The 15,822-nt window shown below is 42.6% G+C and overlaps 1 protein-coding gene across 2 annotated transcripts in view; it reads left to right on the top strand.

Moving 5' to 3' along the window:
- Nucleotides 1–809: 809 nt before the first annotated feature.
- LOC106902229 (solute carrier family 12 member 7-like) overlaps nucleotides 810–15,822 on the top strand; it is a 64,706-nt gene continuing 49,693 nt past the window's right edge. Inside the window, exon 1 of one of the 2 annotated variants that reach the window (XM_014965549.1) lies at nucleotides 810–1,003. In XM_014965549.1, the coding sequence (XP_014821035.1) occupies nucleotides 883–1,003 (121 nt within the window). In that variant the 5' untranslated portion in view covers nucleotides 810–882. The remainder of the gene's footprint in view (nucleotides 1,004–15,822) is intronic. The other variant, XM_014965550.1, reaches the window with a different exon arrangement.

Raw genomic sequence — 15,822 nt, 5'->3', positions numbered from 1 at the left:
TGTTTGTGGGGACCATGAGTGTGGGCAGTTTGGTGCTGGCCCAGAAGTCTGCAAGCTTCATAGCAGAGCAGAAGCTGGGAGTGAGCAGCCCCTCCATGTCCTTCTTGTGGTGAGGGGCCCAAAACTGGACACAGCCCTCAAGGTGAGGCCTCACCAGTGCCCAGTCCAGAGGCACCATCACCTCATGAGCCCTACTCCCCACGCTGGTCCTGACCCAGGCCAGGATGCTGGTGGCCTTCTTGGCCACCTGGGCACACTGCTGGCTCCTGTTCAGCCGGTGTCCACCAACACCCCCAGGTCCTTTTCTGCCAGGCAGCTCCAGCCACTCTGCCCCCAGCCTGGAGCGCTGCAGGGGGGTTGGTGGGACCCAAGGGCAGGACCTGGCACTTGGCCTTGTTGAACCTCATCCCACTGGCCTCAGCCCATCCATCCAGCCTGTCCAGGTCCCTCTGTGGAGCCTTCCGACCCTCCAGCAGATCAACACTCCCACCCAACTTGGTGTCACCTGGGAACTGGTTGAGGCTGCGCTGAAGGGACCCTTCTCCCTGCCCGTGGCCCTCCTCTCCCTCTCCGCGGGCAGGGCAGAACCTCTCCCCGGCCCGTCTCAGTCCCGAGTGGGGAAGTTGTGTGTGTGTGAACCACAGTCAGTCACGGCGCCCCTTCCCTTCCCTTCCCTTCCCTTCCCGTCTCCCGTCCCGCCTCCCGTCCCGTTTCCCCTGCCCTCCCCCGGGGCCGTGGCTCCGGCGCCGAAGGGGCGGGGTCCGGGGCCGCCCCCCGCCGGGTGAGGAAATGGCGCTCACGTGAGGGAGGCGGCGGCGCCGGGCTCTCCCCGCTCCCTGCCCTGGGAGGAGGCGCCAGCGGGTCCCGGGGCCGCCCTTCGCCATGCCGACCAGCTTCACGGTGGTGCCGGTGGAGGCGCAGGGCGACGAGCGGGCACCGGCGGAGCGGGATGGGCAGGAGAAGGAGGAAGACGAAGAGGACGATGAGAGGGACCGGCGCTCCGGTGAGCGGGAGTGGGGGGCGCGGGGGGGGCAGCGCCTGAGGAGACCGGCGGCGCTTTGTCCGCGGGGGAGCGGGGCTGCCGGCGGGAGCGGGCGGGCGGGCCGTCTCCCGCGGGGCTCCTGTGGCGAGCGGAGGGTCCGCCTGGCCCCCGCCCAGCGGGCGGCGCCGGGGCCACCTGCCCAGGTGGAGGAGTGCGCTCCGGGAGAGGGCGAAAGTCCGGCGGCCGGGGTGGCCCGAGCGCCCGTCTCTCTTTGTTTCCGCCAGCCACCGCCGCCGGCCGGGAGGAGGAAGTGCCGGGGAGCGGGGCAGCCCGCGGCCGTGCGGGGCCGTGCGGGGCTGGGCGGGGCGGGGCGGGCGGGCTGCCTCCGGCTGGCAGGAAGGAGCGGGGGTAATCAGTGCCGCTGGTGGGTCACCGGGCAGACATGGAAGCTGCGTGAGGGAGCCCAGCGGAGGGAGGGCGCTGAGCCGGGCTGTGGAGCGGGGCACCGCCGCGCCCGCCCTCCTCCGGGCCGGCCCCGAGCTCTGCCCCAGCCGCCCGGCAGCCGGCGGGGCGATGTCCGGAGCCCTGCCTCCTGCTGGGCCTGGCCCCTGCAGCTCCCTGAGGCGCCAAGAGAAGGCTGAGGCGCGGGGCGGGCAGCGGGAACCGGAGTCCGGTGGGGGCGGCGGGACGAGCGTTTGGGTGGCAGCGGTGGCGGGGAAATGAGTCCCTTCTGTCCCTGGGGTGAGGGGTGCCCGGGCAGCAGCCGCTCTTCCTGCCTCTGGCTCAGGAGCCCTCCCTCAGCGCTTCCTCTCGCCGAGGAGCGTGTGGCGGCGGTACCGAGCGTGGTGCCTGAGTCACCGCCAGCCTCCGCGGCTAGCTGGGTCTGCTCCTCGCTTCGGGCGCTGTGCTACAGCCACTGCCCGCTCTTAACGGTTTGGGGCTGGGTTTTGTTATACGTTAGGTGATCACAGGTGAGAAGACGGGTTTTTGTGAGAGGCGCCTCCTAGAATCATAGAATCGTCTGGGTTGGAAGGGACCGTAAAGATCATCTAGTCCAACCATCAACCTAACTCTGACTAAAAGAAAAAAAAAAATAAAAAAAAATCACTAAACCATATTCCTGAGGACCATGTCAACCCGTCTTTTGAACACCTCCAGGGATGGTGCCTCAACCGCTTCCTTGAGCAGCCCATTCCAATGGCTGATAACCCTTTTGGTGAAGAAATGTTTCCTAATATCCAATCTGAACGTCCCCTGGCCCAACTTGAGGCCATTTCCTCTCATCCTGTCTCCTGTGACTTGGGAGAAGAGACCGACCCCCACCTCTCTACACCCTCCCTTCAGGTGGTTATAGAGAGCGAATGATGTTGTCTTTTTGTGGTATAGATCACAGTTACATAAAGCTAATACCACGTGATGTGGGATGCAAATGTAAAGAGATGGAAACATGTTTGACAAACTTCAATATATTTACATTATTTGTATTTCTTTTTGCATAAAGATTCTTTAGGAAGATGGTCCCGTAGAACACTAAGCTGCCAAACTTGAGTGGTTTTCTCCCAGAGCCAGAGATTTCCCCCTCAAACCCCTACCTACCCGTAAGATACACGCTACATGTGGTCACATTCCTTTTGGTATATTCAAGCAGTGAGCAAGTGTGCTAGTAACTGCCACTTTTTTTTTTTTTTTTTTTTTCCCAAACTAAATAGAATAGAAAAAACAAAAGAGGAAAAAACCCCTGTTGCCACAGTTTATACTGTACTGGATGGGTGACAGCAGTACAGCATTAATCTGTTTGGGTAGTCTTCCTTATGGTAGAAAAGCTAGTCAGAAAGGCATGGAGTGTCGTGTTTGGTCAGATGGCATCTCAAAATACTGAAAATAAATGCAGGCATAGCTAGAAGGGAGCTGTTAGACCATGCATAGCATCAGGATGGCTTGGAACATTTGGAAATCTTGGGAGGGTGAGGGTAGAGTGGAATTGGCGCTCCCTTAGTGGCTTATTTCTAACTTTTAGGGTTGTGTCTTAAAAAAAAAAAGAAGAATTCTTAGTTCTTCATGCAATTAAATAGAAGAGTATAGTAGACTAGCAGTTATATTTGCAAAATGTTTAAATTGTCTGGATCTGTATCACTTGAGTGGATGAATTTAGTTACGACTTTTCCTGTTAATGTGCCTGTGAAATAGGCAGTAGAGAGAAAAACACTGAAAAGGGAAGGCTTGACTTGTAAACAAGATGTAATCAGGGAGCTCCGACTTCGTGAAGAGATTAAGTACTGTACTTGGACACAGACGTTTGGGAAGTGAACTGGTTGTGGTATGTAAACCTGTAATGCATAAAATTAACTTAATGCTGTGTAATCAAATAATTCTCCTTGACTCGTTCTTCTGAAAAAATTAAAGAATTATAAAATATTGGTACAGTTAAATGCTGTTGTAGTTAAACCCTTCTAAAAGCCTGCTGCCCTGAGAAAAAGGCTAGCGTGTAAATATTTTCTTTCCTGCCCTTCTCCACACCCCTGGGTTCCCTTCTGTTTTCCTGATCTTGTCCTTGGTGCGCATCAGACACTTCACTGGGTTGGTTCAATGTGCTAAACTGGCAGAAAAATAAACTCCTGCAGTGAGAAAAATACGCTTCCCCTGTTTTGGAGTTAAGGTGAGCGAGTGCTACAAAAAGTCTCGAGCTGTGTCAAGGTGGGAGGAGGGTAAAGCTGAGAGCAGGGATGGAAGTAAAAAAAGAGGGAGAATGGGAGCTTCCCCTTTGGCTCACCCTTAGCCTATATAGCTCTATGTAAATTTGTTCAAATTTTTTGGGATTCTAGAATCTTAGCAGTTTTGATTGACTTGTATGGCTTAAAAACCAAGTAGGTGTTCTGGAATTCTTGACTGTACTAGTACCTTGTTTAAAAAACAAACAAACAAAATGGTCCCAAAACAAACCCCAACTGAACAATAAAACCAAACCAATCAACCAAAAAACCGAACAACAAACCACCATCAAACCCACAGCACTTTTTTTTTTTTTTTTTAACTAGCTCACTAGTAAAAAATCTGGTATCTTGTAAGCAAGGCACATGTCAGTTATTCTGTGCATTTATCCCTTTTCACACATTCTCATTTGATGTTCATGTATGTGATAATGGGCTAAGCTGGGCTGTTCTTCCTCTGTGCTGTACTCTATTAACTCCTTCATAGTCACCTGAAATTGTATAGCCTTGTATTTTCTTGGTTACATGACACTCTCAGATGTGTGAAGAAGGGGAAGGTGGGAGGCTCTTTGGCTGGATTATAGCACCGGCCAAAGTAGCACTTGAGAAGAGTAGGGTAGTAGGCTGAAAATGAGTACTTGGATTGAACAAAATATAGTTGAGGGTTGGAGCCTGCTGACCCAAATAATGGACAAAGTAGCAGAAAGTGTATGTGCCTGTATAGAAACGTATGTCTGTGTCTCTCAATGTGTTTATAGTACACTATAGGGGAAGGGTAGTCAGGAAATGGTAACTGATTGAAGGAGTAGAGGAAACAGGGAGCCTGTTGTAGGCAGCAACAGGTGCAATTTTAAGAGAAATTCTGGCTCTGATTTGTGTTGGCTTTTTTGTTTGTTTTCATCACACATATCAGATAGACCTGTCAAAACTTTGTAAAGTTGATCAGATCTCTGTTTCATTAGCAGCTCTGCATGTCAGGTGTTTCAAAGCATAACTTGTATTTTTAGCATCCCATAGCATTATTTATCTAGCCACTGCAATGTCTTATTTATGAACCCATGTGAGAACTAACTCCTACAAAATCTGTTTAAACTGAAGACAAAGGAAAACAGGTTTGTCATTGATACTCCGTGTTAGCTCCCAGGAAGTCATCATATAACTAATGAAGCACAAATGCTGTGAATTTCTATAGAGTGCTAATTATTGAGAAGAGTGATCCAGAGAGGGAAATGCACATACCCAAGTTTTTTATAAAGCTTGTTTAATGTTAACTCGATCATCTTTCCCCCCCAACTGAATACTCTTATTTAGTCATTGGTCATTCTTCACATGGAAGCTGTTCCATACTTCTTGTTCTACTTTCTATTTTTCTCTGAACTTTTTCCACTTCTGTCCTGATGTTCAGGCTGTGCTTTGAAAAAGTGGTTATTGAACTGTTGTTTTTATGAAGCAGTGATAACCAAAGTATCCCCTTCATGAGAGGTGATTATCAGTTGGAGCCCAGCTGGTTTAGGATTGTGTACATATCTATCTACTCTTAAATTTCTACATCAAATTTTGCCTGTTGGTTTAACACTCATGTAGCGTTGGAGATCTGCAGCTCTCTGCAGTTGGCCTGTGCCTTGATTATCCTCAGTAACTTCAAATAGTTTCACTGTTTAACATCGCTACATGTATTGCTGTGAATACAGGTGTTTCTCTTAGCTATTGATAGCTCCCAGGGAAATGAGGACAAATAAAGGAGCAGAGTGTGGCTAATAAACTAAGTAACTTCACTGTGGAGTAAGTAGTCACTTAGCATTTTGTAACTGTTTACACATTTCTTCTAGCCTGTTCCAGTTTTGACCTTTTTTTGTGAAGGAGAGGATCTGAATGCTTGAAATGGACAGCGAGTTATTGTTTTTACTCCATTGTGTTAATTTCCTGTGAAGGAAATGCTAATGTTCTCTTACTGTACTGATTGCCTAAGAGCTAAATGTGAATAATTCTAGTCACAAAACAACTTTTAAAGTAGAATATTTCAGGAGAAAGTAACATCAAACATAATGATATCACCTCTTATCACTTTAATTTCTCTGATCTGGTAATGAAAATATTATTGCTGAGCTTTTTAATCTCTTATTGATGATTTTTCTTTTAATGATAATACTTTTGCAGCCATCACAATATGGGTGAGTAAAGGTCTTTGGGTGTAATTGTTTTTCGCTGTTTTTCATTATGGCATTCTTGCTTGTAATGTTTAGTTATTTTATAATTTTAAGATGACCGTCGTTGAGCTGAAAGCTGACAGGTAAGCATTGTGAGGGCTGCCTTTGGGAAGGGACACCGTTTGTCACTGCGTAGCAGATCTTATTAGCTGCTGCTGGGGAAAAAGGTATTTCTCTTTTTTCCAGTGCTACTGCTTGTGAACTGTTCTAGGGAGCCAAACTGTCAGAAAACTTGCTATGACAGAAGAACAGTTGTCTGTAAAAAAAAGTTTTAAGAGAATTTATTTCCTTGAACTAGCTCATTGTAGAGTAAGTGGTGTTCCACCCCCATGCAGAAAACCACTCCTGATTAATTTTTTTCTGTATCCTGTATCTTTGAACTGTGCTGTACATAAAGATAAATGCTTTACATAAAAATAGATACTAAGGCATGGGGAATGAAACAATTGGCACTATTTTTATTCGCTCTCTAGACTAATGAACTATAACATGTTATCACAGGGGACTTTTTTTCTGAATCCTAGTAGAAATACTAAAGCTTGATGGTGTCCCATCCATCATCCCTCTATCTCCCCCACCACACCAAAAAAATGTTGCTTGGTTTAAATGGATTCTCCTACCAAATTTATTTATTTTTGTTTTCCACACAATCCTTGCGTGACTTATGTGGTATTTTTTACATAATCAGATACATTTCTTTTCTTACTTGATTCAGTGTACCAGTTGAGGAAGGAGCATTTCTGGTACAGACTATTTTATAACTGCACTTATTTGTACGCCGTGGCTTTGTAAACTGACCAGACAGCAGCTAGCAGAATTTTAATTCTGCTAATTGTTTATCATATCCAGTCAGTTTTCTATTTACCTTCCCCTACCCCAAGGTAATAAAAGCAGGTTTGGAATATGTTTTCCTTGGCTTTTTGCACCTTTGACACAGTACAGCAAAGACAAATTCAATGGAGAAGGTGTCATCGCTCTCAGTAAGTGGTTGTGAATGTTTCTTCCTTCCTTGCTGAAAGGAAAATAGGTGGTGAAGCACATTGAGTTTATGTGGCAAGGTTCTGGTGGGAAGAGGGCTGCAGGGGTGGTGGTGAGAAGATGCCAGAAGCTGCCCCTGCATCAGACAGCGCCAGTTCCAGCCAGCCCCAAGATGGACCTGCCACTGGCCAAAGCTGAGCCCAGCAGTGCTGTCGGTAAGAAGGGATGGGGAGAAAAAAAAAAGGCCGTGCAGCAGCAGTGAAGAGATAGGAGTGAGAATATGGGAGAGAAACAACTCTGCGGACACTAAGATCAGTGAAGGAGGAGGGGGAGGAAGTGCTCCAGGTGCCAGAGCAGAGACTCCCCTGCAGTCTGTGGTGAAGGCCGTGGGATGCAAGCTGTCTCCCTGCAGCCCACGGAGCAGATCTCCACCCTGCAGCTTGTGGAGGACCCCACGCTGGAGCAGGTGGATGTGCCATGAAGAAAACTGTGACCCATGGAGAGCCCAGACTGAAGCAGGCTCCTGGCAGGAACTGAGCCCGTGCAGAAGAATCCATACTGCAACAGGTTTCCTGGCAGGACCTGTGACCCCTTGAGGAGACCCACTCTGGGGCAGTCTGTTTGTGAAGGATGGTACCCCATAGGAAGGACCATGCTGGAGCAGCATTCAAAGAACTGTAGCCCACAGGAAAGATCCTATATTGAAGAAGGTCCTAAAGGACTGTCTCCTGTGGGTGGGACCTCATGCTGGAGCAGGGGAAAAGCATGAGGAGGAAGGAGCAGCACAGACAGCATGTGATGAACTGACTGTAACCCCTGTTCCCCAATCACTTGTGCTGCTCGGGGGGGAAGGTAGATGAGTTGGGAGTGAAATTGAGCCTGAGAAGAATGGAGGGATGGGGGGGAAAGGTGTTTCTAGATTTGCTTTTATTTCTCATTACTGTCAATTAATAGAATAGGATAAATTAAATTAATTTTCTCAAGCAGAGTCTATTTTGTCCCTGATGGTAGTTGCTGAGTTGTCTTGCTGTCCTTTTTTCAACCCACAAGCTTTTTTAATCTTACTTTCTCCCCCTGTCCTTTTGAGAAGGGGGAGTGATAGAGAGGTGGGCACCTGGTGGCTATCCAGAGTCAACCCACTGCTTGAAGTCTATGAAAACTGCAGTCTCTCTGATTTCATATGCAAATTTTCAAATAGTTGCAAAATTGGCTGTAGTTTGATGCACTAGGTTGTGCAACACTAGGTTTTTGCTATGCTGACATGACTCTGCTTCACGAGAGGTATGACTCTTTCGCAGCTTCTCAACCCTCAAAAGTGCCATCCTCGAGTTTTAGGGCATCAAAACTGTTACCTACTTATTTTTAAAGGTCTGATGATAATCTTCAGAAATGGATTCATGAGCAATTAGTAGTATACACACTTAAAGATGATCCCTTAATAACTTTGCTCTTGAATCAGAGCTATAGGAAAGCAGGGCTTAATAATGTCTGTGTCAGTTGGACAGTATTTGTTATCCACTTCCTGATTTCGACAGCTAGCATTCTTAATTAGGTGCCTTAATTAGCTGTATCCTTTAGCTAACTCATATCAATCAAAAATAAGCAGCACTCAACCTGTTTAGGAAACCATTTTGGGAGCTTTCAGGAGATGAGATGTTGAGTGGTAACTGTTTTGCAAAAATGGACATTTTTTTCTTTTTAAAGCTGTGTGTCTTCTAAAAAAATAAAAATCCTCTCTTAGGAAAGCAGGGCTTAATAATGTCTGTGTCAGTTGGACAGTATTTGTTATCCACTTCCTGATTTCGACAGCTAGCATTCTTAATTAGGTGCCTTAATTAGCTGTATCCTTTAGCTAACTCATATCAATCAAAAATAAGCAGCATTCAACCTGTTTAGGAAACCATTTTGGGAGCTTTCAGGAGATGAGATGTTGAGTGGTAACTGTTTTGCAAAAATGGACATTTTTTTCTTTTTAAAGCTGTGTGTCTTCTAAAAAAATAAAAATCCTCTCTTTCTGGAGGAAGAAATAAAAAAAGCCCCACAACCTTTTCTGTTTCTTGCATTCTGACAAGGAGCACACAAGTTTGAAATCTTCCTAAAAGCTTACTTTTTAAAAGAGAATAAAAACTTTCAGCACATTAATTCCAATTTTGAAGAATGGGAAGCTTGAGTATTTTTCATCATCATGTTTAAAGATGATCCCTTAATAACTTTGCTCTTGAATCAGAGCTATAGGAAAGCAGGGCTTAATAATGTCTGTGTCAATTGGACAGTATTTGTTATCCGCTTCCTGATTTCGACAGCTAGGTGCCTTAATTAGCTGTATCCTTTAGCTAACTCATATCAATCAAAAATAAGCAGCACTCAACCTGTTTAGGAAACCATTTTGGGAGCTTTCAGGAGATGAGATGTTGAGTGGTAACTGCTTCGCAAAAATGGACATTTTTTTCTTTTTAAAGCTGTGTGTCTTCTAAAAAAATAAAAATCCTCTCTTTCTGGAGGAAGAAATAAAAAAAGCCCAACCTTTTCTGTTTCTTGCATTCTGACAAGGAGCACACAAGTTTGAAATCTTCCTAAAAGCTTACTTTTTAAAAGAGAATAAAAACTTTCAGCACATTAATTCCAATTTTGAAGAATGGGAAGCTTGAGTATTTTTCATCATCATGTTTCAGAAAAACATCCTTGAAAATATGTCAGAACTTTGCTTTGTTGCCTGTAGGACCACAATAGCTTGCTGCCATTGATTAGAGACCAGTCCTATCTCTAGCCATCTGCTGGCCTTTCTTGTTTTGTGGAACATCTGCTGAGGACTTGCACAAGCTTCTTTATTTTGCTAGTGAGGAACAAGAAGCGGTCTATGGGGTGGGGGGGAAAGAAAATAAAATTCAAAATGGGAAGGTACAGGAGGCAGGCTTTTTGCAGCATCAGGGAGCTAAAGCAGCCCTTTTAGGGGGCTAGTAAGTACTGGAGCTGGTTGTAGGAAGGAGGAACTTTGGGAAATAAACAGGCTTGGAAGGAGCCTTTGACTCTTCCAGCCTTTCCACAGTTGACCATGCTTGTGGCACGGGTGTTAGGATCACAGAGAAGAGTAGATTTCGGATGCGATGCAAAGATTTGACTGCAGGAACTAGTCCATCCTAAGCAATAACATCCATTTAATAGAATCAGAATGGTTTGTATGGAGTTGTTTAAGGTATAGAATGTATGAAATAGATTAATGTGTAAAGTAGAAAATGGTAATATGTCCAATTTGAAAAATTATGCAGCCAGTCTTGAAGAGGACCCATTTAATTTCAAAATACTTGTTTTTAAAAAGTGTTTGCAAAGTTACTAGAATTATATTTAAATATTTTTTTATCTGCTATGTCTTAAGTACAATTAATGCAAGCTCTATGTAAAATCAATGTTTAGCAACTATACTTATGGTTAATTTGCTTACAATCTGCTAATATGTACTTGATGCACAAAACTGTCTTATTTAATACATAGATCCTTGGAACAGGCTGATACTTCTTGTTGCTAATGTATGCTGATCTGCTTAGCGGAAGTATTTTTAAAGTGCATTTATTTTATGGAAAGAAAACTTTAAATGTATTTATTATTAGAGGAAAACATGGGATGTTTTAATAACTTGACCCTGCCCACTTCACTAAGCATGGTGTTTATTGCTGACGGAAATCCTCAAGCTTAATTCCCTTTAGAGAGTTCTGGCTGTCAAGTAGTTTGGCTGTGTCATGTGCATGCTTCACACTGCATGAAGCCTTAATGACTTGTTTCAGGATTAATCCAATACGAGTAAGAAACAGGATTTGAGGTCTTAAACAAAGCTGGGAGGAAGCAACTGTCAGTTTCCTGTTTCAATTCTTGATACGTGAAGAATCAGCAGAGGGGAATAACTTGACTTTCCTTAATCATGAGCGAACAAGATTATGAAGAAAGTGGGCCAAATCCAAGTGAGTCTCTTTTAAAGACAGTACTGTGGTTTTAATGCCTCTTACTGAAATAGCAGGTTCTGTTCTTCCAGCTATTTTGTAAAGAATTTATAAAGAGCTTTCGCAGTGTGTTTTCATTAGAAGTAGGCTGTGCTTGATCATAGTAGTAGCCTAAGTAAAGGGAAATTAAAATTTAGTGATGTTGATAAGGTAAGCGATGGATGTAGTACTAGAATTCTCCATTATGTAAAGGGGGTTAGAAGGACTTTAAGTGTATCTTGTTGTTCTTTTCAAGATAACTTACATAAATTGTGCTAGTCATTGATAAAAATAAGGCAATAAATTGGTGATATAGTAAATATAATTAGACATTGCTTTACTAAAAAACCCCAGTAACTTGTGACTTCGAAGTAGATTGCACTGAATTCTTAAACCCATCTGATGCAAAAATTCAGAGTCAAGATGTGTTCAAACAAGGTTATTGATGGCTTTTATAATTTGAACTAAAGCAAGGTAGTGGCTTTTGAAAACTTGAGTTTGTGTTAGAGCTCTAAAGAATACTTCTATATGTCTTTGAATTAGGAGTGGTAAGAAATTAAATTTTTAAGATTGTCTGAGTTCTCTTTAGTTGCCAATCCAAAATTTGGACTTGCAGGAAATAAATACGCATGATAGAGAGAGAAAATGACAGGGTTTGCCACAGGCAGCTTTCTTGGATGTGACACTTCTATACATTGGTTCTAGTAACTTTTAAACTTTATGTATTTTTACCTTAAAATTTATTTACATTAACAGTAAATGCTGGTTTACCCTTGTGCAGACAGGATCTCCTCTTCATAGTCTTAGTTTGTAGTGGTTTGTTATCTTATTTGAGGCCACGTGGCTCAAAAGTTTAGGTCATTTTCACTTCTTTGAACACCACCTGTGTTCTTTTGCTGAAAAAAAAGAATCTGCTTTTATATTTCAGAGAGATGTTAAACTCTTACATGACAGGAGACATAGATACTTGCTTTTTTTGGACAAAATGTGGTTGATTATAAAGGCAAATAGGAACATTTATTGAATGTGAACAATAACGACAGACTTAGCGCAGGACAGCAAGGAAGCAGTGAATTTGGAAAGGATTTAGGGGTCAGACTGGAATAGAATAGCATGAGCTTGGTTTAATGCTGTGTTAAAGAGGGCTAGCCTGATCCCTGGAGCAGAGAGGTGATGATTATACTTCTGTAAATAGCAGGATTGAGACAGGCGTTAGAAGGCTGTATTTGATTTTTAAAGTTTGATTCCAACCCCCCAACTTAAACTGGAGAGAATGTTGCCACACAAATGATTAAAGTTTAGGAAAATGTTTTATGAATTTAACTGTTTCAATTTTTCAAAAGAAAGTTTGAAATTATTTGATAAGTATAGTTACCTTCACGGACAGAAAATGCTAAGTGCGAGTGGTTAAACTTGGAAGGTGTACTAGGATGTTGTAGCTAAAGTTTGAAAAGAGTCAAATTTAAATAGAAATAAGGAAAAATTTGTTTGGAATATTCCCACTAATTGAAAAAAAAATTTATATAGATAGTCTTTTTCCTTATTTCAGCTCTGAAAACATCAAGAGATTGGTCAAATCTCAGTACGTGTTTTTTTTCCTAATGCAGGAATGAAATTCTGCAAGTTGTGGAAAGGCAGGAAATCAGATTATGTGGTCTAATATTTCTGTCCTTAATCTCTTGAAAAGGCATCCTAGGATCACTTAAATGATCATTTCCTTCTACCCCAAGCCCTGCTCTGCCCCTTGCCCGAAGACAAGACACCTGTAACACTTCTTTTTTTTCAGGCTCTGCCTCTTTTGATTTGGGGGAGGAAAAGGTGAAACCGAGCACTGTAGTTCTATGACTTGGTGATATTGGTGTCAATGCTAGGGAAGTGGTTTTGCTCATTCCTACGCTGATGGTGTCTCTAGTCACGACATTTGTGTGGTGAACAAGTGAACTTGGTTGGATTAAAAGTAGCAGTAAGAATAAAAACAAAAGCAAAATGTCTCAGCGCACACCACTGTTACATTTACAATATATGGTTGTGTTTGTGTGAGGAACAGTGCGATCAGGGACACAAATGGGTGAGTTGTATGTGTGAGAGGGGGATCACAGGGCCACTTCTTCAGTGGCAAAGGTGGCTTCTGCCTGTTTAACTTGTGCTGTTTGGTTCTGGTTTACACTGTATAAAATAAATCCATTTGGATCAACTTGGAAATTGTTAACCAGTAACATACCTAAAAGTATTCTACCTCTCAGTGTTTGTGAGGGTTGCTGCTCTTAAACTTCCGAGGAATATGAGTTTGAACAAAGTCTCTTGCATCTCTGACCAACATTTTGAACTGTGCTATTGCAGACATGTTTCTGGTGTAGGTTCTGTATGGAGTGTGGAAATGTTGATGAGAAATCACCTGTGGCATTGACAGTTGTAAACGTGGGGCTGGCACAGCTTGTGCTGGTGTACTCTGTGTTGGCAGCTGGGGGGCTGGGGTGTGTGGGAGTGCACGTTGTGGTCATCTGCACAAACACTCTGAGTATTACCTTCCAGACTTAAGATGTCTCATACTTTCTCTGCTTGCAGCTGTTTATCTCATGTATAAAAGAAATGTAATTTGATGCAGCCAGTTTCCATGTAAATACAGCTACACCCATTGCAGTGCTTGAGGGTCTGTAGAAATCACGAGCAGGAATTATTGCATGTTCCCCTCAACACAGAAAATACCAGTCAGGCTTCTAGGAAAGGTACGTGAGTTATGGCTTTAGTTTGTCTACTGGTCCATCAGTAAGCACAGAGTTGTGCTATGGTGTGTGAATGTTCCATACCAGATCGAAAATAGTAATAATAGCTTTAAACTATATATTTTGGGGGAGCTCTTATTTATAGAGCTTAAGCTTTGATCACGTCATGTGGATGTGACACTCCGTTCTACCCAACAGGTGAGCTTTTTTTTGTGTGTGTTGTAAGACAGAGGAAGCCTTATACCATAATCAAGCTCATAGATGACTTTTGTTGTTTTATTTTGCCTTTTTTATGTTTTTTTTTTTTTAATTTTGCTTTTCTTATGTATCTGTGATGGTCCAAGATGAAATACTGGCTTAGATGGACTACTAATTTAGTCCAGATCTAATATTTTTTGCCTGTAAACTCTGATAACTTGAGTTATTTTCAGAAATCAAACAACACTAAGTATAGATTTTTTTTTTTGGAGTGCTTTAATTGGATTCCAGAAGACATGTGCAGCTTAGAAGAATGTCTAAAACTACTAGTTGGAAGCTATCCCTTTTATTGTATGTTTAACTCGACTGTACACCTTAAAGGAGTTTGAGTTGATGCAATTTCAAAGAAGCCTGAAGGAAAGAAAGATGATTTGCTTGTCAATCACTGGAATGGGCTGCCCAGGAAAGTGGTTGAGTCACCATCCCTGGAGGTATTTAAAAGACATGTAGATGTGGTGCTGAGGGACATGGCTTAGTGTTGGACTTGGTATTGTTACGTTTACAGTTGGACTCTGATCTTAAGAGTCTCTTCTAACATAAATATTCTATGATTTGATTATCTTTACGCTTTGTCATAGAATTCAAGGAAATAGGGTTAAAACATAAAGCTCTAAGTAGATTGAGACTTACTAGTGGAATGACATACCTACTTCTATGTTCCATGTTACCTCAGGGAAAGCAACTGAAATAGTTTTTTCTATTTGCTGTATTTCACTTGATACACCAGTGGTGATGTTTACAGCATTTGTGAAAAGTGTAAATCCTGTCTGTTTTTTTCAGTTCTGGTTTTTGTAATGAATCCCTTCTTTTGAAGAAAGGATGAGCTAAAGATTGGGATAGTAGCTTATTTTGTTAACCTCATTATAGTTGTTGACTGTGTGTTGAGATCCTAAAACTAGTTCTTTCTACTGGATGGTGTAACATGTCTCAGTTTGAGTTACATGTTTGTAAGGCTTCCTGTATTTCTGAGCATCTTATAAAAGCATTCTCCCAAAGGTGGCGTTTTTAATTTACAGGCAATGTGATTTTGTTGACTGAAAATTCAAAGGAGCTTGTTCAAAGGTGTTCATAATTGTTGGATTGGTCAAAAAGCTGCAGATGAGAGAGTACTTCTCAGCATGTTTTTGTGGTCACTTTTTCAGCATTGATCCTCTTTCAAACAGGGCTAATGCTGATCATGTTAAATACTGTACCAAGCATTTACAAAATATGAAGAGACCACTGTATTAAAGAAACAGGAGACTTCTATAGTCTGGTAGTGACAGGCTATTTTGAAGAGTAGCATTAGAAAGCTTTAAAATAGGTAGAATATTGGTTGGAAACGCTGATAAAGGATTTGAAGAATAGAAAACCTGAGTTCTGTGTTTTTTTCCATTTGAAGTCTGTTGGGTGTATTTGCCTAGATTTGTTAAAGGCAGTGTGCTCTGAGCTTTTTTTTTTCTGTTGGAGCAAAGCCAAGTAACTTGTTTAGAAACACAAGCATATAAAGGAAGACTTCACAATTCTCCTACCCACATTTTAAAAGAGTTAATGTACATTGCTGAGATGCTGATTATTATTATTTATTTTTTTTACCTCCACAAGTGGTAAGACAGAACTACATTCTTTAATCTCAGAATTGCAAATGCTGATTCGCATTATTTGTTTGGCTACCCTTTTGATTAGGGTATGATACCCACTCCAGTGACATTGCACTCATACAGATGCAAACCAGGACTTGGAATTCCTCAGCTTACTTAAAGAATAACCCTTTCTGAAGGGATTGGAAGTACCCTGAAGGGAGTACTAATATTTAGCTAGTAAATACAGCTACCAGCTGCCAGTAGGCAAGAAAATCGATAGGACTGTGGTCTTATCAATACAAATATCAAGCAATCTTATTTTTATTTTAGCTTGGGAATTTGCCTTGTAACGAATGCATTGTGAAAACTTCAGCAAAAATAACATGGTCACTTCAAAGAATGGATATAAAAGAAAAGCAATGCTCCAAAAATC

Source organism: Calidris pugnax, unplaced genomic scaffold (genome assembly GCF_001431845.1).
Source record: "Calidris pugnax isolate Ruff unplaced genomic scaffold, ASM143184v1 scaffold41, whole genome shotgun sequence".
Classification (NCBI taxonomy): domain Eukaryota; kingdom Metazoa; phylum Chordata; class Aves; order Charadriiformes; family Scolopacidae; genus Calidris; species Calidris pugnax.
This window is presented reverse-complemented; position numbering and strand designations above follow the sequence as displayed.